The 26,072-nt window shown below is 27.1% G+C and overlaps 2 protein-coding genes across 2 annotated transcripts; both read right to left on the reverse strand.

Moving 5' to 3' along the window:
• Positions 1-8,292: 8,292 nt before the first annotated feature.
• On the reverse strand, positions 8,293-11,996 carry LOC105206391 (odorant receptor 46a). Its single transcript, XM_039453089.1, has 5 exons — positions 11,417-11,996; positions 10,328-10,663; positions 9,680-9,881; positions 9,450-9,605; positions 8,293-8,636 (listed from the first exon to the last, which is right to left on the reverse strand). The coding sequence occupies exons 1-5, from the start codon at positions 11,776-11,778 to the stop codon at positions 8,583-8,585; spliced, it is 1,110 nt and encodes a 369-aa protein (XP_039309023.1). The 5' UTR covers positions 11,779-11,996; the 3' UTR covers positions 8,293-8,582.
• Positions 11,997-13,952: 1,956 nt separating this feature from the next.
• LOC105198462 lies at positions 13,953-25,704 on the reverse strand. Its single transcript, XM_039452828.1, has 12 exons — positions 25,264-25,704; positions 24,693-25,081; positions 24,039-24,371; positions 22,907-23,108; positions 22,537-22,692; positions 22,397-22,452; positions 20,235-20,477; positions 19,203-19,538; positions 18,563-18,764; positions 18,333-18,488; positions 14,335-14,490; positions 13,953-14,082 (listed from the first exon to the last, which is right to left on the reverse strand). Exons 2-12 carry the CDS (start codon positions 25,055-25,057, stop codon positions 14,029-14,031), a joined length of 2,259 nt encoding a protein of 752 aa, XP_039308762.1. The 5' UTR covers positions 25,058-25,081; positions 25,264-25,704; the 3' UTR covers positions 13,953-14,028.
• Between the last annotated feature and the right edge of the window lie 368 nt (positions 25,705-26,072).

The following is a 26,072-nucleotide window of genomic DNA, read 5'->3' on the forward strand; positions in this document are numbered from 1 at the left end:
GGAATGTAAAATTTACAAGTTACTTGAAAACATTAAATTTTGAAGCGACGGATGATCCTTGTTTGTTCTACAACGCAAAGAGAACTGTAATAATAGCACTGTTTGTTGACGACGGGCTCATCGTAAGTAAAAATCACCAGGATTTGGATCAACTCTTGATTAATCTATCTGCAAATTTTGAAGTCACGTCCAAAAATCCAAAATATGGAAAATTGAAATATGTCGGTATGGAAATAAATTTCCTACAGTATGGCATATTTGTCAACCAACCAGGATACACTGACAAAATTTTAGAAAAGTTTGGCTTTAATGAAGCAAATGAAGCCAGTACTCCAATGGAACCAGAAATGATGACAAACGAAGTAACAAATGATCAAGTACTGTCTAACAGCAAAGATGGCAGTTCATTATTTCTGTTCAAGTTTTTCCCAAAAAATTGACCAAAATTGGACTATCTCTTACCGTTTGGCCGCTAGAGGTTAATATAGATGTCAGAAGAATTTTGTTCAAGTTTTTTGTTAATTTTGAAGAAATTTAACATTTTTGGTCAAGTTTTTGTCAAAAAATCGACCAAAGTTGGACTATTTCTCACCGTTTGTCCACTGAGATTAATCCCAAGCAGAACATTAAGTCAAAGTGACATCAAATCGTAATTGATTAAAAAGTGACTTAATGATCATTTTGATGTAGTGATGACTCACTCTTCTGCTTAGATGTCAGAAGTCAGTTTTTTTCCAATTTTTTTGTTAACTTTGCGGAAATTCATCATTTTTGTTCAAGTTTTTTGCAAAAAATTGACCAAAATTGGACTATGTCAGAAGTGAATTTTTTCCAAGTTTTTTTAATTTTGCAGAAATTTAGTGGACTATCTCCTCACCATTAACAGCAATCCCATTATTGCCCAGATAACAAAATGCCTGCATAGTGAGTGCACGGTGCGCGCACGTGTGCGTAATAATCGTCACAGTGTACCTGCACAGCACCGTGTAGATATGTCCGCATTTGAGGCTCATATCGCCCGCACGTGTGAATGCCGCACGCATGAATGCGGGCGACATGAATCTGATATGAGTGCACTAATTGAGATTCATATCGTCTACACACGTGACTCTTACGGAAATAAACTATTGTAACTATTAGTAAAACTATTAATAAAACTTGGATTATTCGTCATAGTTTTTTCGCGGATTATTGGGACGAACTATTATACAGAACTATTGAAAAAATATTTGAGCCCAATAGTCACTACAATTTATATAGTCATATAAAATATTTATTGATAAATCAATAAATTAAATGTAATAAATTATAGTTTCCAAAAAAATATTTTTTTTTTTTGTTCAAGAGGATTAAGTAAAGATTAAGTCTGAATTAAACATTTATGTACAAAATCTAATAACAATACAAATTGTTATTTTTACATGTAAAAATATAGAATTTTACACCACATACACATCACATTTGAAAAAAAACGAGAGCAAAATTCGTCTCGAGGTTACAACAACTAGTTCCCAAAAGTTTCACTCAACAAGTTTGATTTAAAATGATCGTCACGCCTAGATATAATGCCTGTGGCCGCATTTGACTCACGAGAAAATTCTCCTCGGCATGGCCACCTAGTGGAAGCCGCGCAAGCCGCGAAGGCGCAAAGACTGGCGTCGCGTAAAAGCTTTGAGACCATAGACATAGTACAAAGTCTATGTCTGAGACTCAAAACCAAAGCAAATCGCTCGATTTTTGAAAGCACCGTCGTAATATGTTTTTACGTGTAAAATAACTATTAATAATTGAATGTCTTGGATTTTAACCGTATTCGGTATTTCTGAAATGATTTATAAATGTTTTTCATTTTATAAATAATATACGTTTTCAATAAATTTTTAATTAGCTATACCGAATGTGTATAAAATACGTTTATTATTCGTTTAAATATTGCTGCAATAAAAACGTATAAATACAATTTACGCTTAAATTTTATTAACATATTTAAAAAGTATATCATACCTGAATATTAAATCCTATTTTTGATACGTTATTTAAAGGGACAACTTTTACAAATCATAAATGTATTTAAGAAACGTTTAATTAGTATATGATAGTATTTTATAGTATTTTTATACGTGTTATAAACGTAAATACATTTCTGGCATTTTATAAACCATTTTTCAACGTATAAAATATGTTCCGTATTATACATATGTAATAAGAACGATTATTATAAACGTATATTGCACTAACGTATAAAAACCGTTTTACTTATATATATATATATATATATATATATATATCTGCTACATACCTATACCTGTTTTATACCATACTTGCGTTTAATAAACGTATAAAATAATCCAGTTCTTATTGGGTTTATTGTGAATAGTCGACTAATAATCATTTATATATTAACTATTAAAAGTAGTGTGCTGGTGATTATTCCAAATAACCTGATTATGAAATCAATAATCATTCCATAAAAGAACTATTGGGAATGATTATTGCAAATAATCTCATTATGAAATCAATAATCACTCATTCAAAAACTATTAGGAAATGATTATTGCGAATAATCCAATCATGAGATGCTACATAATCACTATTAGAGAATGAATAATCACTATTGTAAGTCAATAGCGATTATTGGCTTTCCAATAGTTCATTTCCGTAAGGGTTTCCCGAACATACAATAATAAACATGTATCTACATACCTCCAAATGATTTAATTATCCCTCTAATTACTTTATTCTTTTTCTTAATTGGTACGGACTCGTTCAACCTTCCACTCTGCAATATAGTTAACTTAACAAATTATAATAGGATTGCATGAGCAAAATCCTAAGCACAATCAGTGTATGTATGTACACGCAGCCAACCGGCGAATGGAACTTTTTTTTCACAGTCAGTGCGGTGCGTTCAGAATAAACGTGCGCGCAAGTTTAAACTTAGAAACTGGATTGTAATATTGCCTTACAATAAAATGGGATAAAATTTAAAAGTTAAAAAAGGAAGCACAATTTTGTAAATTACATAATACGTAATATTTTTAAATTCATAATTAAAATTGAAAATACTTAAAATAGATAAATAAATAGATACTTAATTTAATATATTAAATAAAAAGTTATATGTATTATGTGTATATAATATAAAACTATATTATATATAAATTATGTCTGTTATATATAAATTTCATATTGAAAATTATTTAAAAATTATAGTAAAAAAGAAACTGTATTTGTCCTATAATTTCTGATTAATTAGCAATAAAAATTACAAAAAAATCATACATAAAATGTTTCCTATGATACTAAAATATATATATTTTATATATTGTTATATTAATAAGAACATTATATAAAATTGTAAAATGCATGACGATTTAATATTTTGATCATTTTTTACTTCGTCACGTTGTGCAGGCAAAGTGATTGCATTGGTGCATGTACGTGTGAGTATCACACGTGAGGGTGATATAAATTCTCACCATGAAAAATACACCATGATAAATATACAATCATACACAACGATAGAATATATAAAATATTCTTTTCGATCACTCATATATCTTCTCACGCATGACTTCATAATGCCACCTTCCATGCACGCACACGTGCCGCTATCACATTGATAGGGCAATATGACTGCGATGTTGCAAGCATACGTAATATCACGCTGTGAGGGTGACGTGAGCCGTCACAAATTGTTATCTGGGTGTCATCATTGCCATCATAATCACTAATGCTACTATTGCCATCATTCCCACTATTGCCATCATTTCCATCATTGCCATTTCCATTGCCGTCATTGTCACCATAGCATTCATTACATCATATCCATCCCATTGCCATTACATTTCCATTATTTCCACAATTCCCATCATTGCCAGCAGTCCCATTATTGCCATCATTGCATTCATTTCAATATTGCTATTCCATTGCCATCATTTTCATCATTGCATTTTCTTTGCTACCATTTCCATCATTACTATTAATGCCATCATTGCAATAATTATTATAATTGCCGTCATTGTCACTTTTATCATTTCCATTTTTGCCATTCCATTACCATTATTACACCATCATTGCATTTATTCCATTACTGTCATTGTTACAAATACCACCATTTCCGCCACTGCTATCATTGCCATCTAATTGATATAATTTCCATCATTGCATTCTTTCCATAATTGCATTCTTTCCATCAATGCCATCCAATGGGATGGCCTATTTTTCATCTTTTCCATCATTGTCATTATTGCCATCGTTGCCATCATTGTCATCTCATTTTCATCATTGCCATTATTATTACGCCATTGCCGCCACTGCCGACATTGCCACCATTTTTATCATTGCCATTTTTTTGATAACATTTCCATCATTGCATTCATTTCATTATGCGATTCTATTTCCATATTGCCATTCCATTGCCATCATTAACATCGAGAACATTGTCATAATTGCCATCATTTCCACCATTGCCTTCATTGCCGTCAGGCTATACGAGGTGTGTTCAAAAAGTATCGCGAATTTTGTGTTTTTTCAAAAATTATTTATTTATTCATGAATATCTATTTTGTCCCCTTCAAAGTAATCCCCATGAGATATTATACACTTGTGCCAACGGTTTTTCCAATCTTCGAAGCACTTCAAAAAATCATTTTTTTTTATCTTGTTCAGCTCCTCCTTCGATGCCGTCTTTATCTCGTCAAGCGTAGCGTAACGTCGTCCTTTCATGGGCCTCTTCAGTTTAGGGAACAAGAAAAAGTCACAGGGGGCCAGATCTGGGGAATACGGTGGCTGCGGCATCATTAGTGTGTTGTTTTTGGCCAAAAAGTCGCGCACAAGCAACGATGTGTGAGCAGGGGCGTTATCGTGGTGCAAAAGCCAATTTTTGTTCTTCCACAAATCCGGGCGTTTCTGGCGGATTGCTTCGCGCAAATTGCGCATAACTTGCAGGTAATATTCCTTATTGACCGTTCTACCCTGTGGCAAGAACTCATGATGCACCACGCCCCTGCAATCGAAGAAAACTGTCAGCAAAACTTTCACATTCGACCGAACTTGGCGCGCTTTTTTCGGTCTTGGTTCGTGCGGCAGCTTCCATTGAGATGATTGAGCTTTGGTTTCCACGTCATAACCATAAACCCACGATTCGTCACCAGTTATGACCCTCTGGAGCAAATTTGGGTCGTCGCGGACAGAGTCCAACATCTCATTAGCAATGTTCATGCGATGCTGTTTTTGGTCGCAATTGAGCAATTTTGGTACGAATTTCGCGGCGACCCGTCTCATGCCCAAATCATTGATAAAAATCGAATGGCACGAGCCAATCGATATGTTTAGGTCCTCAGCAACTTCTCTAACGGTGATTCGACGATTGGCAAATACCATTTTCTCCACTTCATTAATTTTTTCGTCTGTTGTTGAAGTGCTCGGGCGTCCGGCACACTCTTCGTCGTTCACATCTTCTCGGCCTTCTGAGAACATTTTGTACCACCGATAAACGTTGCTTCGGTCCAAGGTAGCTTCTCCGTATGCCACAGTCAACATTCGGAATGCATCCGCGCACTTAATTTCGTTTTTCACACAAAATTTGATACAGGTTCTTTGATCCATTTTTTTGAATAGGTAAAAATCGAAGACGATCCAAAACACGTGCAAGCAAAGCAGCTGTCAACAATTAAGTGAACATTCAAAATGGCCGAGCTTGTCGGCATAAGTGAGAGACATGAGTACCAACATAACGCCACAAAAAGATCGAAATTCGAATATACGTAACCCGCGAAAATTCAAAATTCGCGATACTTTTTGAACACACCTCGTATATATTGTCATTGTCATCATTTCTATTATTGCCATTCCATTAACATCATTGCATTCATTCCAATATTTCCATCCCATTGCCATCCCATTTCCATCATTTCCACAATTGCCATCGATTAATATCGAGAAGAATTTGATTAAAATCCGTTGCTTTACTGATTAACACTTTAATACCTTATATCGTATATTATTATATAATTCTTTATTAATTTTTTTTTGTAAAGTTTTGATTAATCTTTACGTGATATTTCGTAAAAACTGTTGAAAGGTTGTATTAAAATCAGATCAATAATCTTCACGTTTGTAAGTTAGAGAATAAAAATAATACTCAAGTATCCATATATTTCATTGATTTTTATTACATTATTATTATTATTATTATTATTATTATTATTTATTGTGCCATATTAATCGCGCGTATTGTCATTTGTAAATCATGCGTATGCATATACAGGGTGTCCCAGAAAGCTCGCATCCCATTTTAAGAGCGGATTCTTTGGAAAATTCTAAGAAAAAAATTCTAATAAAAATTCTTATCACATGAACATGGTAATGAACTTATTTTGACAGCTGACCCAACGGCTATCGTAACATCTTGTTATTAAATTGATATTTTGTTGAAAACATTAATTGTGCATATGTAATGTACAAATATGTTTCCTATAGTAGTAATTTCTTAATATAAATATCATTGCGTATTTATATGACAACTTCAATGTCAAAAGGTACTCTTGTGGTACCTTTGTTATGTCACCATGCCTGAGCGCGCGAAATGTCAGCTCTGTTATACGTAAATTTTAATTGCGAATAATTTAAAAACCATTATACCCTCGAGATTTTTGTATTAGGATTTTCTTCTTAGAATTTTCCAAAGAATCCACTCTTAAAATGGGATGCGAGCTTTCTGGGACACCCTGTATATGCCATTGTAACATAAAAAAAGAGTGGGCGCTTTCTAGTCTCTCTACGTCCCTGCGCAGAAATCGTCCGAAATCCTCTTTCTGAATTTTACGGCCTACACGTAGCACGGAAAACGTGATGGGTCAAGAGGGGTGTGAAGAGGAGGGTATCCATAGAGATAACATCGCCGCTTGCTCCATGTCTATCACCGCGATGCTTTCTCTCTCTAACTGAAGGCCTAAACAATTAAAGGACAATCACGTTAAAAGAGAAAGAGAGAAAGAGAAAAAGAGTGAGAGAGAGAGAGAGAGAGAGTTGCGTCAAGATTTAAAAAAATTAAAAAAGCTAATTTTTTCAAAAGCATAATTTGAAGACATTTAAATAATAAAGAATTATGTAAAAATAAAAAGATGGTATATTTATTCGTGGAAAGACATTTATTTCTTCTTCATCATATGATGCGATGTTAATTACAATTATTTTTTAAGTACTGCGTAAAATGAATGTTTCTTTATTAAAGAACCAAATTCTCTCTGTTACTATTAAACCTCTTTTTTAAGTAAAAATATGATTGTGCAAAATATGGGCATAAACGTATTGATATGTATTAATATCAATGTTAATGTTAAATAATTTAGACTATAATAAATAAATAATTACGCGAAAGTAGACGTAATTAATCATTTGTGCATATTCTCGACCCCTGTTCTGGATGCAACATACGCGATACGCGTCAGATTTTATTTGCAGCAAAATGGATGTTAGCACGGACAACAACCTACATCCATTTCTCGAGAGATGGATGTGGGTTGTTGTCCGTGCTAACATCCACACTGTTTTTAACGGCGGGTTGCAAAATGGATGTGACACGTAGTTCCCATTCTGACCAGAATAGATGTGCGTCACTAGTGTACGGGAGTTTCGAAGGGTTATAGGAAAAAGGCCGCCGTGGCCGCTCTTAGGTTCCTCTCTGGTATAATAAAACAACGCAATGTCATGTCATATTCCATCTCTCTCTTTTTTCCTATTTTACCGGCAAAATGTGACAGTTTCAATTTTCTGCTATTTAACTGTTGGAGGCGCGCGCTATGTTGAAAACAGCGGGAAATAGCCAAGTAGCAGTTCATAGCTATATAGTCAAAGAGAAGTATTTATAAAACTTTAATCTAACAAACAAAAGATTTAATAATACTTACAAGATTTGTTAAAAAAATTTCTTATATTTCTCTTATATTTTTATATATAATAATATAATTATAAATATAATAGTTATAAATGTAATAATAATGTAATTATGCACTATATATTATATTTTTATTTCTTGTTTTTTTAATGGTACTACGATTCTTTTTATTAATCAGAATGATTAGTAAAAAGAATCGTATTTTTTTAATTATTTTGTGTAAAATAAAATAATTGAAAAAAAGTCCGGAGCATTCTAAAAGAACGTTCTAAAAATACCATATGCTGTCTGGATTTATGTAAAAAATAATACATTATGTCAATTTATATCAAAATATTAATATAAGATTTAGATGTATTTTAAATAATATTAAAGCATAAAAAGTGTGAAAGTTCAATAAAATGATATATAAACTTTAATTTTCTTTTATATCTTTTTATACCCGCTTTACATGTCATATTAAAACACTTTCAAATATAAAATACGGTGTTTATATACATATATTTTTTACCACTCTCGGATATTAATAAAAAATGAAATATTTTTTAATAACGTTACCTACAGCTGTCTTATTATCGTAAATTTTAGTAATATTATTTATAATTATGTTATTAATATTCTTTAATTATACGAAATAAATAGAAACAAACATTTTATTTGACTCATTTTTTTAATATCTTGCTTATTCTTGCACTCTCACCAATAAATTATAAACAGAATATGATGTTTTAAGTAACTGAAATGTTAGAAAATAATTAAAATGATTATTTATAACTAATAATATAATATAATATTATAAATAAGTTATTTAATATTTGCAAGCTAAATATAATGTCCAAATTTAATTATTATGTCACAATTTAAAAAAAATAATGAAAAAGAAGACAAAAGCGATTTCGCTGATATTCATGATATTGTAACACGGGAAACAAATCTTTTCTTCTAAATTAATCCACACAAAATATCAACTTTTACCTTTAAAATGTATTTTAATTTATAACAATGACTTTTTATTTTTTAAATATATGTATTATAATATTTAGAATATAAAATATTATATATATATATATATATATATATATATATATATATATATATAACAATAATTTAAATATTGCTTCTTTTGCATATAATATACAGTCTACACTGTTCAACACAGTTTGATCTTCTTTACGTCATGAGTGAATAATCATTTTTACACAGTTTTGAGAAAAATACTGTCAAAAGTAAACTGTCAAAATCGTCGTTTTTTTAAAAATTTTGACATAATAACAAAATTTAGACAACAAATGGTGTTCTACAAACAAAAATATATTAAAAATAACTATAATTATTAAAAAAAATTTTAGAACTACATTTTGTAGTCTTAAATAATTTATATAAGCATGAAATAAACTACTTATAAATATATGATAACATTTCTAACTTATTGCATTGCTACTTAAATTTAATTAAAGTTAGAAGCAATAGACGTTTATTAAATGATACAAGTTAATTGTTTAATTTAAATAAAATTTTATCAGGCTTAAAATAAAATTTTTATACTAACCCCTACAAAAGAATTCAAATCTATAGTCAAAATATATATAGTAGAAATTTCAATTGGTATCATTGAACGCTTCATAATCATCAAAAAGCTCTTTTTAATGCTATTGTCTAGAATTGGCCACTCCATTTGGAAAATATTATCCATTAATTGAAGACTCTGTAGAATATTATGTAAAATATATAAAACATTTTTTATTTACAGTTTATAACAATTTGTTTTATTAGAGATACCTTTGATTTGACTTTGTTTCCAAACCAACAATATATAAATATTTGTGTCAGCATACAACTTGTGTACATAATTAATGGAACATGATTTGCACTTAAAGTCGACTTGGTCAATTGATACAAATTGGAACAAATTACCATTGTACTTGCCATAAACTGAAATCCGACTATTTTCGTAAATCTCATATTCACTACTTGTGCATATCTGTAACAAAATTTTAGAGAATCTTTGTGATATTTATACGTATACATACATTATTATTGTTTCTGCCATCATAAATAATAAATAAATTCCATTATTACTTGTTGTAGTATTATATGAATAATAAAATAAATTGTAAAACATGTGTAAATCAGATTAACAAATTAACACATTAATAAAATGGTAGTAAGAATATATATATATATATATAACGTCACAGTAAAAGAAAACGTCAGTAATGTGTTTTGATGATTGTATAAAGTCTCTAATTATTAACTTAATCTGAAATATGAGACACTTTTTTATTGTAATCTTAAAAAGTAAAAATGTAAAAAGTAGAGAAAATAACATGTTTCTATTATAATTTTGCTAAATAATAGACATAATAGCAGGACTATATATAAATGCTAAACAATGTATATTTTTCTAATGTTAATATGGTAACTAACTCTAAAATTCGATTGTGATGGCGCACGCAGTATCCCAGAGTAAATTGATTGCTTAAAATATTTTTTAAACGATGTTCCAAAATATCAATTTGACAACATATATGCATTAAAAGTCCACATAGAAGAGCATCGCAAGCTACATTCACACTAGCAACGTGGAAGGTACATATCATTTGCTGAGCATATGTCAAACAATAAGGAATGTAAGACGAATAATCATATGGTAGCCATTCTCTATAAGTCAACTTTTTATGCCTAAAATCAGTGAACAGTGACACCAAGGCGATGAATGAACATGTTGTTCCGATTAAACTTGAATAACGTAACGTATTGTTCCTAGAAAATATTGAAGAGATTATTGTATCTATTATTATTATTATTATTATTATTATTATTATTATTATTATTATTATTATTATTATTATTATTATTATATATAATTATATATATACATATATATATATATATATATATATATATATATATATGTGTGTGTGTGTGTGTGTGTTTATTCTTTATTATAAACAATATAGCTGTTTAATAGAATACTATTTAATAGAGTAAGTTGTCAATAACGACATAAATCTTTTAAAGCGCCTTATTATTTCTTAAGAAAATATTATTTTGTTAATAGAGGAAAAAAGGGAGTAATGAAATACTATTTCGTTTATTTTAAATTTAACTCAATAAATATTAACACAATACAATTCTTATCTCTGCTAACACTAGTTTGTTAGCAATAGAGTTCTACCAATCACTCTGTAGGTGGAAGTTTATCAGGTATATCCAACGAACGTAATTTATATTAATTAATTGTCACAAAACAAGGTTTTATAAACATTTTATAAAATGTACTTTACTTAAAAAAAAATTTTTTTAATCATTTCTTTGCTGTTAATTAGCATTAGAATTATGCAACATTCATTATAGGGTTGTAAATTTGCCAGAGTGGTCTTATGCTCATTATAAAAATAATTCACAACCATCTAACGTTATATTATGTAGTATAGAATAAAATAAAATAAATATCTAACAAAATAACGGTACAAAATTAAGAGTTATTATATTAAGAAATATATGTATATTTACCGTATTATTCTATCATATTGCTGTCGTATTTCCACCTCACCCAAATTTAATGGTTTAAATGGCTCTTCAGTAAGACAATTAATTAACGCTGCAATTTTCTGATAATTGAACCATACAATAAACAGCTTATAACATGCAGCAGACGAAGTCGTCACCATATTTAAAGTATCAGTAAAGTCATTAGGATTGTCAACATTTAAAACGATGTCCATAAATTGTGCCATTGAGAAGAAATATATCATACTAATTACATATAATCTGTAAATATTATAAACTCTCCGTTTGAACGGAGATGTCCATGAAAGTGGTCGAAAACATCCAGAGAACATAAAGATTGCAAGCGTCAATTTCAAAACATGCATTATTAACTTTCTCGTTTAATTAAAGAGAAAATGTACGTGTACAACTGTATTTGACTATATAACGTGTGTTACCGATTTTATTATTGTTTGATAAAAATTTTTAAATAGTATTCACAACAACACGTATTTAATTTTAAATAAAATTTCTATATTACACAGTAAGAAGTATTAAGCAACATTATTTCAAGAAGGCGCACCGACAAATGTCTATAGACATGTGATGCGACTTTACGGTGATGACGAATATTTCTTGTTGACATTTCCTCTCTTCCTCTGCATATTTAATATCTGTACCTTTATAATACAAAATTTGTGGTAAAGCAATATTTATGCAAGATAGCTAGTAAAATTACTTCTATTAACTTTTATTACACAAGAGATCTACTTTTACATTTAGATCGAGAGCAACATTAAAATGAGGAAGAGAGAATAAAACTTTTTAAAATTTATCAATAAAGTATGAGTTGCGAAAATCGCCTTGTATGTCGCTTGCATCGATGTTCAAGCTATTTCATTTATTACCTTTATCTAGAAGACGGTACATCGCTTCAGTATTGATTGCTACAATATATAAAATAATCAAACGGGAAGCAGTTTAAAGCTATGTTTTGTAAGTCTATACTATAGTCTAACAGTTAGAAGAAAAAATTTAAAAGTTTAACAACGTCCAAATTTCAATAATACATTATTTGCATTTTACGTATATACGACAATATAATTGCAATATAATTTTTTCTTTACAAAAATACTTTAATAATGTTTCTATTTTTATAAAATTATTTTTATGTAAAAAATATTATAACAAATTCTTCACGAGAAATCATATTGTGTGTCATATTGTAATAATACGTAAATATGCGTATTTCATAAAATAAAGTAAAAATAATTCATGTCAGTCGGACATTAATATTGAATTCATAACGTATGCATCCTAAACATATCCTTCAATATATAAAAATAAAAGACAGTCATAAATATACATATATTTTTTTTAACTACATTAAAAATATGAAACATTAATATTAATATAGACATTAATCATTTTTAATGCAATGTTTTATAATTGTACTTTTATAACTACATTTTATAATTATGTTTTTATATTACAACAAATTTACATTTTCTCTTATTTATCTTTTACTATTTGTAGAATATTTATATTTGTACTTCTATACTTTATACACATATGATGTTTTAAGCAACTGTTATGATAAAAACTTAAAATAAAAAGTTTAATATTTATAAATAGATTAATTGACATATTCACATATGCAAATTTTCTAGAAATTTTATAAATTTACAAAAACAATATTTTAATTAAACATAAATGAATAATAATTATTATTACATTATTAATGAAATTAATTATATTGTTTGTAAAATTACTTCTTTTTATTTTTCTCGGCATATGCAAAATTCTTTCTTGTGCATAAATGTTATTCTAGTTAAATTTTTTTTAGAGATCTTGAAATTTTGACGTATGCATTTTAATTTTTTTAAATACTCAAGTATCTAATTGCATATATAAAATCTAACTGACTCTTCCTTAAGTACATACCCAATCTTTAATTATTACAACAAATATTTAATATAATAAAAAATATAAGTAAAGGTTGTAATACAAAATATACAGATAAATAATATTTTCTTTATTTATATACGTAATAGTAGCAACATGTAATTGCACAAGAGACTACAATTACCGTCGCAGATACTTGCATATTGTACATTTCTTGATATACACTCCTCATATTTTAAATACTATATTCTTCTTTCTTTAATAATATTATTACTAGCATTATTCTTCCTTTGTTTGTTTAAGTATGTTATATACTGAATACGACATCTTAAGTAACTAAAAGCATATCATTTTATATATAATATTTTTTAAATGTAATTACTATTACAATTATAAAAGTATAATAAATTCATCTCTAACCTTCACGAAAGAATCTAGATTAGTTTAATACTTCCGTAGTGTTTATTGACTCCAAAACTCATATCTTAAAAGTTTAAATTTTGTAACTTAACAAACTTAGATTTTGTAACGTTTACTTTTTCAATAATATATATAAAAATACTTTAAAAATATAAAAGACAGTGTCATATACATATACATATATTTTTTACTATTGCTATTAAGCAGAAAAACATTAAGACAATTATCGAAAACAATTAAATCATTACACTTCTTTTATAATTATGTGCAACTAATATAAAACTCTATTTGTTCTTAGCCTTTTAACTGTATTACTTTTGCACTTGCGTTAATAAGTTATAAATAAAGTATGATGTTTTAAGAAACTGAAATTATAAAAGACACTTAAGTTGATTTAAAACTTAAATATTATTATTAAATACAATAATATTTATCAATGATAATGTATCTATATAACGGGTATATAACACTAATAAATTTATTTATCAATATATTTCTTGTTAACTAAGTATAATTATAGAATATAAACAGCAATGGCTAACCATTTTAATAATGAAACACATTAATTATTTAATTTATATTATATTAAAATGTTACAATAAATATTTTATACTGACCATTACAAAGGAATCCAAATTCATGGTCAAAATATATACTGTAGAAATTTTAATAAGTATCATTGTACGTTTCATAATTATCGATAAGTTTTTTTTCACACTATTGTCCAAAATTGTCCAATCTATTTGAAAAATGCTGTCTGCTAATTGGAGATTCTGCAAAATAATATGTAAAATATCATATCTTTTCTTCCTAATGTCTTGTTTTATTAGATACATCTTTAATTTAACTTTGTTTTCACCAGCAATAAATAAATATTTCCATTAGCATGCAGCATGTGAACATAATTAACAAAATGTGATCTGTGTTCAAAGTTGACTTAGACACTTGATACAAATTTCAGCACATTATCAACATACATGTTAAAAACTGAAATCCAATTATTTTAATAAATTTTAAATTTACTATCTCTGCAAATCTGTGATCAATATTTGGCTTTTAGAAAATATTTTTACATTAGGATAAAAATGCCATCAATAACACTCTGAAAGAAAAACCAAGCATATTAATAATGAATAATAGGCCGAGAACGAGCTATTCTTTGGTCTTTCGGGTTACAATTTACTTTTAATGTTGACAACTAAGATACAGTTAGCGAACGTTTCGGACATACTTGTCCTTCTTCAGCCGCATTAATTTACATTTCTAGTGTCGAATTACTATACTTAATTATTAATTTCTACGTAAATGCATAACTATGCCGATTTTTTTGTCCGTTATATCAGCATTTTATTCGTCGATGCAACGCGAGAAAAGTTTGAATCCATGACCCACTGTAAGATACCGTCTCGATGTTCCGATCTTGAAATAGTATATCGCATCGATAAAGTGCTCAATTGTGTGTCTGTATCGTGCGGAGATGAATACCCGACAAGCATATTAAAATTAAAATTATATTTTTAAATAACGTTATATGTATTTACTTATTATGACACTCAATCAGTGTTATTATTATAACTAGGCGAGACCTGATTTCCACACATTTTCAGCTAGAATTTTGAGCAAGGTATATCTAAATTGTCTGAATGTGTTATATAATTATAATAACTACTTCAAAGTTAATATTTGTCTTTTTTGAATCTTTGTCTTTATGATTTATATATTTTTAATCGTATTTGTCAGAGATTGAAAAATTCAATAATCATATGTCATTTCATACAATGTTACTTTCATATTTGTAAAAATGTCGTACTAATTATGTCTTATAAAAAGCATGTTGACAGATTTTAATTAATAATAATAATATGGTAATAATTTATATGGTAATAATAATTACATGGCAATAAAATATCATACTAAATAAATTCATTTTAGCGCATGCAATATACTTTTAAAATATAATTTTAATCTTTAAGATATTTTAATTCAATTTATTTTATTGTGTACTAACAAGTTTCTATGATAGTTACGCGCGGTTACATAAAAATAAAAGAAAAAAGGTAAAATACGCAAATAGTGAGACGACAGCATGGCTACTGTTGTGATGTTCACAAGATAGTTTATACGAAAAGAAGATAACTCCGATATTTATTCCGCGCGAGGATTTATTGCACAGAAATAAAAAAAAATAGAAGTGAAAATAATTTATGCGCAACCACTCTGTTAAATATGACTTAATATAAATAAGACATGCAGATAATCCAATTTTACGCTTTAAGAAAACTTGCATTCACTGATATACTGAATTTCTTTCATATAACTATTGACAACGCTTTTGTGTTACTAATCATATATTGCGTAAATAAAGTTCATATAAGTATGAAAAATTTGTTTATTTGCAATACCAAGAAATATAAAAGGAATTATTATACATATAAAAACTAGTAACAGAATAAACATGTTGATGTTTAAAGTATTGATATAAAATTACAAATTATTTTTCTTTTTAATTAAAAAATAATAAATAAAAAAATATACAATTTTCATCGCAGTTTGGTCAAATTAAAATTAACACACATAATAGCAATGCTCAACAATATATAATTTTTAATGACTTACTCAAAAATTTGATTTTGATGTCATACACAGTAGCCCAGAGTAATTTAATGGCTTAAAATTTTCTTTAGGCAATATTCCAAAATTTCAATTTGACATAAATAAAATGTACAAGAAAACATGCATGACATGAATAAAATGTGCATGACATTTTATTTATTACAAATGGTTTTAAACTTTGCTAATTATAATAAAACAACGCAATGTTATGTCACATTCCATCTCTCTCTTTTTTTCTATTTTACCGGCAAAATGCGATTGTTTCAATTTTCTGCTATTTAACTGTTGGAGGCGCGCGTTATGTTGAAAACAGCGGGAAATAGCCAAGTAGCAGTTCATAGCTATATAGTCAAAGAGAAGTATTTATAAAACTTTAATCTAACAAACAAAAGATTTAATAATACTTACAAGATTTGTTAAAAAAATTTCTTATATTTCTCTTATATTTTTATATATAATAATATAATTATAAATATAATAGTTATAAATGTAATAATAATGTAATTATACATTATATATTATATTTTTATTTCTTGTTTTTTTAATGGTACTACGATTCTTTTTATTAATCAGAATGTTTAGTAAAAAGAATCGTATTTTTTTAATTATTTTGTGTAAAATAAAATAATTGAAAAAAAGTCCGGAGCATTCTAAAAGAACATCCTAAAAATACCATGTGCTGTCTGGATTTATGTAAAAAATAATACATTATGTCAATTTATATCAAAATATTAATATAAGATTTAGATGTATTTTAAATAATATTAAAGCATAAAAAGTGTGAAAGTTCAATAAAATGATATATAAACTTTAATTTTCTTTTATATCTTTTTATACCTGCTTTACATGTCATATTAAAACACTTTCAAATATAAAATACGGTGTTTATATACATATATTTTTTACCACTCTCGGATATTAATAAAAAATGAAATATTTTTTAATAACATTACCTACAGCTGTCTTATTATCGTAAATTTTAGTAATATTATTTATAATTATGTTATTATCATTCTTTATCTTCTATTATACAAAATAAATAGGAACAAACATTTATTTGACTCATTTTTTTAATATCTTGCTTATTCTTGCACTCTCACTAATAAATTATAAACAGAATATGATGTTTTAAGTAACTGAAATGTTAGAAAAAAATTAAAATGATTATTTATAACTAATAATATAATATAATATAATATTATAAATAAGTTATCTAATATTTGCAAGTTAATAATAACAGGCTTATAATATCAAGGTCACAAAAACTTTCTTAGCAATTGTATAATAACTATTTGTAATGTATGTTCGCATGCTAAATATAATGTCCAAATTTAATTATTATGTCACAATTTAAAAAAAATAATGAAAAAGAAGACAAAAGCGATTTCGCCGATATTCATGATATTGTAACAGGGCAACAAATCTTTTCTTCTAAATTAATACCACGCAAAATATCAACTTTTACCTTTAAAATGTATTTTAATTTATAACAATGACTTTTTATTTTTTAAATATACGTTTTATAATATTTAGAATATAAAATATTATATATATAACAATAGTTTAAATATTGCTTTTTTTGCATGTAATACAGTCTACACTGTTCAACACAATTTGATCTTCTTTGCGTCATGAGTGAATAATCATTTTTACACAGTTTTGAGAAAAATACTGTCAAAAGTAAACCGTCAAAATCGTCGTTTTTTTTCAAAATTTTGACATAATAAAAATTTAGACAACAAATCGTGTTCTACAAACAAAAATATATTAAAAATAACTATAATTATTAAAAAAAATTTTAGAACTACATTTTGTATTCTTAAATAATTTATATAAGCATGAAATAAACTACTTGTAAATATATGATAACATTTCTAACTTATTTCATTGCTACTTAAATTTAATTAAAGTTAGAAGCAATAGACGTTTATTAAATGGTCCAAGTTAATTGTTTCATTTAAATAAAATTTTATCAGACTTAAAATAAAATTTTTATACTAACCCCTACAAAAGAATTCAAATCTATAGTCAAAATATATATAGTAGAAATTTTAATTGGTATCATTGCACGCTTCATAATCATCAAAAAGCCCTTTTTAATGCTATTGTCTAGAATTGGCCACTCCATTTGGAAAATATTAGCCATTAATTGAAGATTCTGTAAAATATTATGTAATGTATATAAAATATTTTATATTTATAGTTTATAACAATTTGTTTTATTAGAGATACCTTTGATTTGACTTCGTTTCCAAACCAACAATATATAAATATTTGTGTCAGCATACAACTTGTGTACATAATTAATGGAACATGATTTGCACTTAGAGTCGACCTGGTCAATTGATACAAATTGGAACAAATTACCATTGTACTTGCCATAAACTGAAATCCGACTATTTTCGTAAATCTCATATTCACTACTTGTGCATATCTGTAACAAAATTTTAGAGAATCTTTGTGATATTTATACGTATACATACATTATTATTGTTTCTGCCATCATAAATAATAAATAAATTCCATTATTACTTGTTGTAGTATTATATGAATAATAAAAAAAATTGTAAAACATGTGTAAATCAGATTAACAAACTAACACATTAATAAAATGGTAGAAAGAATATATAATGTCACAGTAAAAGAAAACGTCAGTAATGTGTTTTGATGATTGTACAAAGTATCTAATTATTAACTTAATCTGAAATATGAGACACTTTTTTATTGTAATCTTAAAAAGTAAAAATGTAAAAAGTAGAGAAAATAACATGTTTCTATTATAATTTTGCTAAATAATAGACATAATAGCAGGACTATACATATATAAATGCTAAACAATGTATATTTTTCTAATGTTAATATGGTAACTAACTCTAAAATTCGATTGTGATGCCGTACGCAGTATCCCAGAGTAACTTGATTGCTTAAGATATTTTTTAAACGGTGTTCCAAGATATCAATTTGACAACATATATGCATTAAGAGTCCACATAGAAGAGCATCGCAAGCTACGTTCACACTAGCAATGTGGAAGTTACATATTATTTGCTGAGCATATGTCAAACAATAAGGAATGTAAGACGAATAATCATATGGTAGCCATTCTCTATAAGTCAACTTTCTATGCCTGAAATCAGTGAACAGTGACACCAAGGCCATGAATGAACATGTTGTTCCGATTAAACTTGAATAACGTAACGTATTGTTCCTAGAAAATATTGAAGAGGTTATTGTATCTATTATTATTATTATTATTATTATTATTATTATTATTATTATTATTATTATTTTATATATATATATATATATATGTTTATTCTTTATTATAAACAATATAGCTGTTTAATAGAATACTATTTAATAGAGTAAGTTGTCAATAACGACAATCTTTAACAATAACGACAATAAATCTTTTAAAGCGCCTTCTTATTTTTTATGAAAATATTATTTTGTTAATAGAGGAAAAAAGAAAGTAATGAAATACGATTTCGTTTATTTTAAATTTAACTCAATAAATATTAACGCAATACAATTCTTATCAACAATAGTTTGTTAGCAATAGAGTTCTACCAATCACTCTGTAGATGGAAGTTCATCAGGTATATACAACGAACGTAATTTATATTAATTATTTGTCACAAGAGAAGGTTTTATAAACATTTTATAAAATGTACTTTACTTAAAAAAAAACTTTTTTAATCATTTCTTTGCTATTAATTAGCATTAGAATTATGCAACATTCATTATAAGGTTGGAAATTTGCCAGAGTGGTCTTATGCTATAAAAATAATTCACAACCATCTAACGTTATATTATGTAGTAAAGAATAAAATAAAAAAAATATCTAACAAAATAACGGTACAAAATTAAAAGTTATTATATTAAAAAATATATGTGTATTTACCGTATTTTTCTATCATATTGCTGTCGTATTTCCACCTCACCCAAATTTAATGGTTTAAATGGCTCTTCAGTAAGACAATTAATTAACGCTGCAATTTTCTGATAATTGAACCATACAATAAACAGCTTATAACATGCAGCAGACGAAGTCGTCATCATATTTAAAGTCTCAGTAAAGTCACTAGGATTGTCAACATTTAAAACGATGTCCATAAATTGTGCCATTGAGAAGAAATATATCATACTAATTACATATAATCTGTAAATATTATAAATTCTCCGTTTGAACGGAGATGTCCATGAAAGTGGTCGAAAACATCCAGAGACCATAAAGATTGCAAGCGTCAATTTCAAAACATGCATTATTAACTTTCTCGTTTAATTAAAGAGAAAATGTACGTGTACAACTGTATTTGACTATATAACGTGTGTTACCGATTCTATTATTGTTTGATAAAAATTTTTAAATAGTATTCACAACAACACGTATTTAATTTTTAATAAAATTTCGATATTACACGGTAAGAAGTATTAAGCAACATTATTTCAAGAAGGCGCACCGACAAATGTCTATAGACATGTGATGCGACTTTACGGTGATGACGAATATTTCTTGTTGACATTTCCTCTCTTCCTCTGCATATTTAATATCTGTACCTTTATAATACAAAATTTGTGGTAAAGCAATATTTATGCAAGATAGCTAGTAAAATTACTTCTATTAACTTTTATTACACAAAGGATCTACTGCTTTTACATTTAGATCGAGAGCAACATTAAAATGACGAAGAGAGAATAAAACTTTTTAAAATTTATCAATAAAGTATGAGTTGCGAAAATCGCCTTGTATGTCGCTTGCATCGATGTACAAGCTATTTCATTTATTACCTTTATCTAGAAGACGGTACATCGCTTCAGTATTGATTGCTACAATATATAAAATAATCAAACGGGAAGCAGTTTAAAGCTATGTTTTGTAAGTCTATACTATAGTCTAACAGTTAGAAGAAAAAATTTAAAAGTTTAATAACGTCCAAATTTCAATAATACATTATTTGCATTTTACGTATATACGACAATATAATTGCAATATAATTTTTTCTTTACAAAAATACTTTAATAATGTTTCTATTTTTATAAAATTATTTTTATGTAAAAAATATTATAACAAATTCTTCACGAGAAATCATATTGTGTGTCATTGTAATAATACGTAAATATGCGTATTTCATAAAATAAAGTAAAAATAATTCATGTCAGTCGGACATTAATATTGAATTCACAACGTATGCATCCTAAACATATCCTTCAATATATAAAAATAAAAGACAGTCATAAATATACATATATTTTTTTTAACTACATTAAAAATATGAAACATTAATATTAATATAGACATTAATCATTTTTAATGCAATGTTTTATAATTGTACTTTTATAACTACATTTTATAATTATGTTTTTATATTACAACAAATTTACATTTTCTCTTATTTATCTTTTACTATTTGTAGAATATTTATATTTGTACTTCTATACTTTATACACATATGATGTTTTAAGCAACTGTTATGATAAAAACTTAAAATAAAGAGTTTAATATTTATAAATAGATTAATTGACATATTCACATATGCAAATTTTCTAGAAATTTTATAAATTTACAAAAACAATATTTTAATTAAACATAAATGAATAATAATTATTATTACATTATTAATGAAATTAATTATATTGTTCGTAAAATTACTTCTTTTTATTTTTCTCGGCATATGCAAAATTCTTTCTTGTGCATAAATGTTATTCTAGTTAAATTGTTTTTACAGATCTTGCAATTTTGACGTATGCATTTTAATTTTTTTAAATACTCAAGTATCTAACTGCATATATAAAATCTAACTGACTCTTCTTTACGTACATACCCAATCTTTAATTATTACAACAAATATTTAATATAATAAAAAATATAAGTAAAGGTTGTAATACAAAATATACAGATAAATAATATTTTCTTTATTTATATACGTAATAGTAGCAACATGTAATTGCACAAGAGACTACGATTACCGTCGCAGATATTTGCATATTGTACATTTCTTGATATACACTCCTCATATTTTAAATACTATATTCTTCTTTCTTTAATAATATTATCAGTAGCATTATTCTTCCTTTGTTTGTTTAAGTATGTTATATACTGAATACGACATCTTAAGTAACTAAAATCATATCGTTTTATATATAATATTTTTTAATTGTAATTACTATTACAATTATAAAAGTATAATAAATTCATCTCTAACCTTCACGAAAGAATCTAGATTCACTGTAATAATATGTGCACTAGAAAATTCGATGGGTAGCAGAGAGCGATTCATAATTAGTATAAGACTCTGTCTTGCTTTCTTGTCTGCTGTTACCCAATCCATCCCAAAAATTTCATCAGAAAATTGAATGCTCTGTAATAGTAGTAAATAAATACAATGTAACACTTCTTATTGTACTTAAAAGTAATATTTAAATGTCTTAAATGTCAATATATTATACAACAATGAGATTAAATAAAAAATTTTGTTTTATATTATTATTAATAATGAGATATTACTACCACTATTTTTTAAAATGTTAACAAAACATGCTTGGTACATATATAATTATGCATATAATTAGTACCTTTAATTTCACCTCGTTTCCAAACCAACAATAAAGAAGAATTTGTATACACATACAGATTGTATATAACATTAGTGGAATGTATTTCGGACTCAATGTAGTTTTAGCTAAACGATAAAGACTGGAGCATACTACTAGCATACTCGCTATGAATTGAACAGTAATTATAAGTCTGAACTTTTCATTCATCGTGCGTGCATATCTAAAAAAAAATAATACTGTTAGTTTAATTATATAAAATTATATTTTTATTACTTATAGTTACATTATTTATTATTAACTAATCTCAATTAAATTAAACATTTAAACATTAATATATTCTTTATCTCCTTGTCAATCTCTTTTTTGCTTTAAATTCTCACAGTTTGGGCTTTAATAAAAATTATTAGACCGCAATTTTTAGATAGAAGTAAAATAAATTGCTCTTTTCAAAAATCAAGTTTGCGATATCTACAAGAAGAATATGATATAAAGATTTGAAAGTGGAGGCAGAAAAAACGAAAGATCCCTGCATTTTTTACTGATAAGTGTTCAGTAAAAAAATAAATTTACTTTTTTCCTTTTTTAATAGAATAATGTAGATTGAATTATTCTATACGAATCTATAATAGAAATGAATATAAAAATGTAAAAAATAATAAAATAAAAATTTTTTTACTTTTCTATGAATTTCAATGGTATTTTGATAAAGAAGTTAAACTTCGATAAAGTTAAAATTATTATACTCAAAAAAATAAATTTAATTATATAATTTGTTAAACATTTGTCATTAAAAAAAAGCAATATATTATTATTTTTTATTTTACCTTTACTTCAACGTATATATCTGTTTGAAGTACGTATGTACTACCTTACCACATCTCGCCAACTACATTTTAGAAAAGAATAACTTTTTTTATTTTTAAATATCACTTGCTTTCTAAAAATTTTGATTAGAATCCGAATTTAAAAGAAGAACTTACAACAGAAAAGAGCATAAGAATGTTTTGGAACATAATGAGTTAATAGACAAAATTTGACATCCAAACATGCACATGATTGCAAAACGTAAAAAAATGTTAAATAATTAAAATTACGTGCTTTAAGATTAAGAAAAAAATCTAAACGCATAAAATTTTGTACAAAGACTAACTTATAGATACGATCGTGCAGACGTACACATTCACCCAAGTCGCCTCGATTGCGCAAGGATTTCTTCAGACGACACTCTAAGATCTCGATCTGGCAATAAATATGCAGCAGTAAACCGCAAATCAGTATATCACAGGCAACATTCACGATGGATGCAACTGTCAAGCTAATTATTTGGCGAAAGTACGTGAAATAATACACTGTATCGGACCATTTATAAGGTATCCACTCTCTATACGCTAACTTTCCTCTCCGAAAGTCCGTTAACAAAGATGTCAAATTCATACTTCCGCATGTCAGCTCGATCAGAACCGTGTAGATTATAGAATTGGTCCTGCAAAATGACTATGCAGGCTGGACTAATTCGTAATGACTTTGTTTTGTATTTCTCTCCTCTAATTAAAAAAGAAAAAAAAAACATATATTTCCTACTTCTTTTAAACAGCAAAAGAATCTTTATCCTTTCATTAATAAAAGTATGGTATCTTTTATTCATTTCTATCAATTAAATTAAACAATCCTATAATACAGAATAATTATTGAATTTCTAATGTTAAAGATATTACTAAACAACTAATATAGAGAGAATCGCACGACATTAAAATTGTAGCATGCTGATCTTTTTATTTTAATTTTAAATATTCCATCTTCTTACCGTACTGTCTTATTACATTTTTCTCGAATCTCAATTTCGTCTGGTTCCAGAGGTCTAAACGGTTTCTCAACCAACGCTTCAGTTAACAACTCGATATTCTTGCGATTTAGTAATAGACTGAGAATCTTACAGCAAGCGATGAACGTGGCCAGCATTATGTAAAAGCAATCCGTGAAATCGTCGGCATTATTAACATTCAGGATAATATCCATAAATTGCGGAACCATGACCGTAAACAGTAGTAAACACATTATGATCGTGTATGCATGGTACACTATCCGTTTGCCTAGTGAAGAAGACCAGGAGGTTGGTGGTCGGCATCCCGCTACCGTAAGGATTTTGAATGGAAATTGCATAACTTGCATGTCGTGAAATATCTTATTCAATCTCTAATTTAAGATAAAAACACTTGTTATATGACGCATCATTATACATTATTGTAGGTTACTTTCAATTTTTAAGAAACATAATTGTGTGATATAATTGTGATAAAAATAAAAAATTATGATTAAAATTATACAGAGAAACATTAAGTGTAAAGCTAAAATTTTTTAGATTTGAGTAAACTTACTCTTATTTAATAAATTTTATAACTGTAATCTCAAACGTAAAAAAATTGCAGTGATACCGTGAATTTTAGATTATACTATTCTCGGATTTTATTCTTGAACTTATTCTTGAATATTACGTTTGCTTTTCCTTTTAATAAACGTAAGATGTTTTATCTTGCACACAACAATATTAGATTAGTAGTGACAAAATTTTTATTTGTATTATTAGTTAATCATGATAATCATCGATATTCAATAACCAAAATATGTTTCACAAAATTATATTTTATCCATTAAATTTAGAAAATATACAATAACATAAATAACTTAAAAAATATCGAGCAATTTCATGTTTATTTATACATTGATATTTTGAAACAAAACTTCCACGAATTTTACAACGTCTATAGACATGCAACGTTACTTTCTGCAGTCGTGTTCGCCTTTGTAGATCTTTGGGGAACTGCATATGTCATCATAATAATTATATGTATACTCCCCAAACTTCTAATATATTCCGATCGGTAATAATACTTTTGTAAAATAATATCCATAGCTGTTTTTTTTTGCGACTTTATATAACGGTTTATGAACACGACGTTACAACGCAGTGAAATAAAAGGAAATAATGCAGGAGAGAACAATGAAAGCCTTAGACTGTAAATTATGGTGTGCCACCATGAAATTTTAATGCACGTGATCTATACTTACATACAAAAAACATGGAATTTGTTATTATCGCCAGTCTGCTTTACATTTGACTGTCATAGTTAATTCTAGCATTCGTATTGATTTGTTCGTAATTCTGGCAGGGTTCAAGCGGTTGAAA

The sequence above is a fragment of the Solenopsis invicta genome, chromosome 8, assembly GCF_016802725.1.
Source record: "Solenopsis invicta isolate M01_SB chromosome 8, UNIL_Sinv_3.0, whole genome shotgun sequence".
In the NCBI taxonomy this organism is placed as follows: domain Eukaryota; kingdom Metazoa; phylum Arthropoda; class Insecta; order Hymenoptera; family Formicidae; genus Solenopsis; species Solenopsis invicta.

Bases quoted from the DNA above. Each gene is read 5' to 3' on its own strand.
- LOC105198462 (XM_039452828.1), bottom strand. From the start codon at position 25,057: ATGCAAGTTATGCAATTTCCATTCAAAATCCTTACGGTAGCGGGATGC. The intron at 19,539-20,234 runs GTAAATACACAT...AATATTTTCTAG, and splicing joins CAATATGATAGAAAAATACG to GAACAATACGTTACGTTATT. The intron at 14,491-18,332 runs GTTAGTATAAAA...ATTATTTTGCAG, and splicing joins ATTTGAATTCTTTTGTAGGG to AATCTCCAATTAGCAGACAG.
- LOC105206391 (XM_039453089.1), bottom strand. From the start codon at position 11,778: ATGCATGTTTTGAAATTGACGCTTGCAATCTTTATGTTCTCTGGATGT. The intron at 10,664-11,416 runs GTAAATATACAT...AATATTTTCTAG, and splicing joins CAATATGATAGAATAATACG to GAACAATACGTTACGTTATT. The intron at 8,637-9,449 runs GTTAGTATAAAA...CTAACATTTCAG, and splicing joins ATTTGAATTCTTTTGTAGGG to TTACTTAAAACATCATATTC.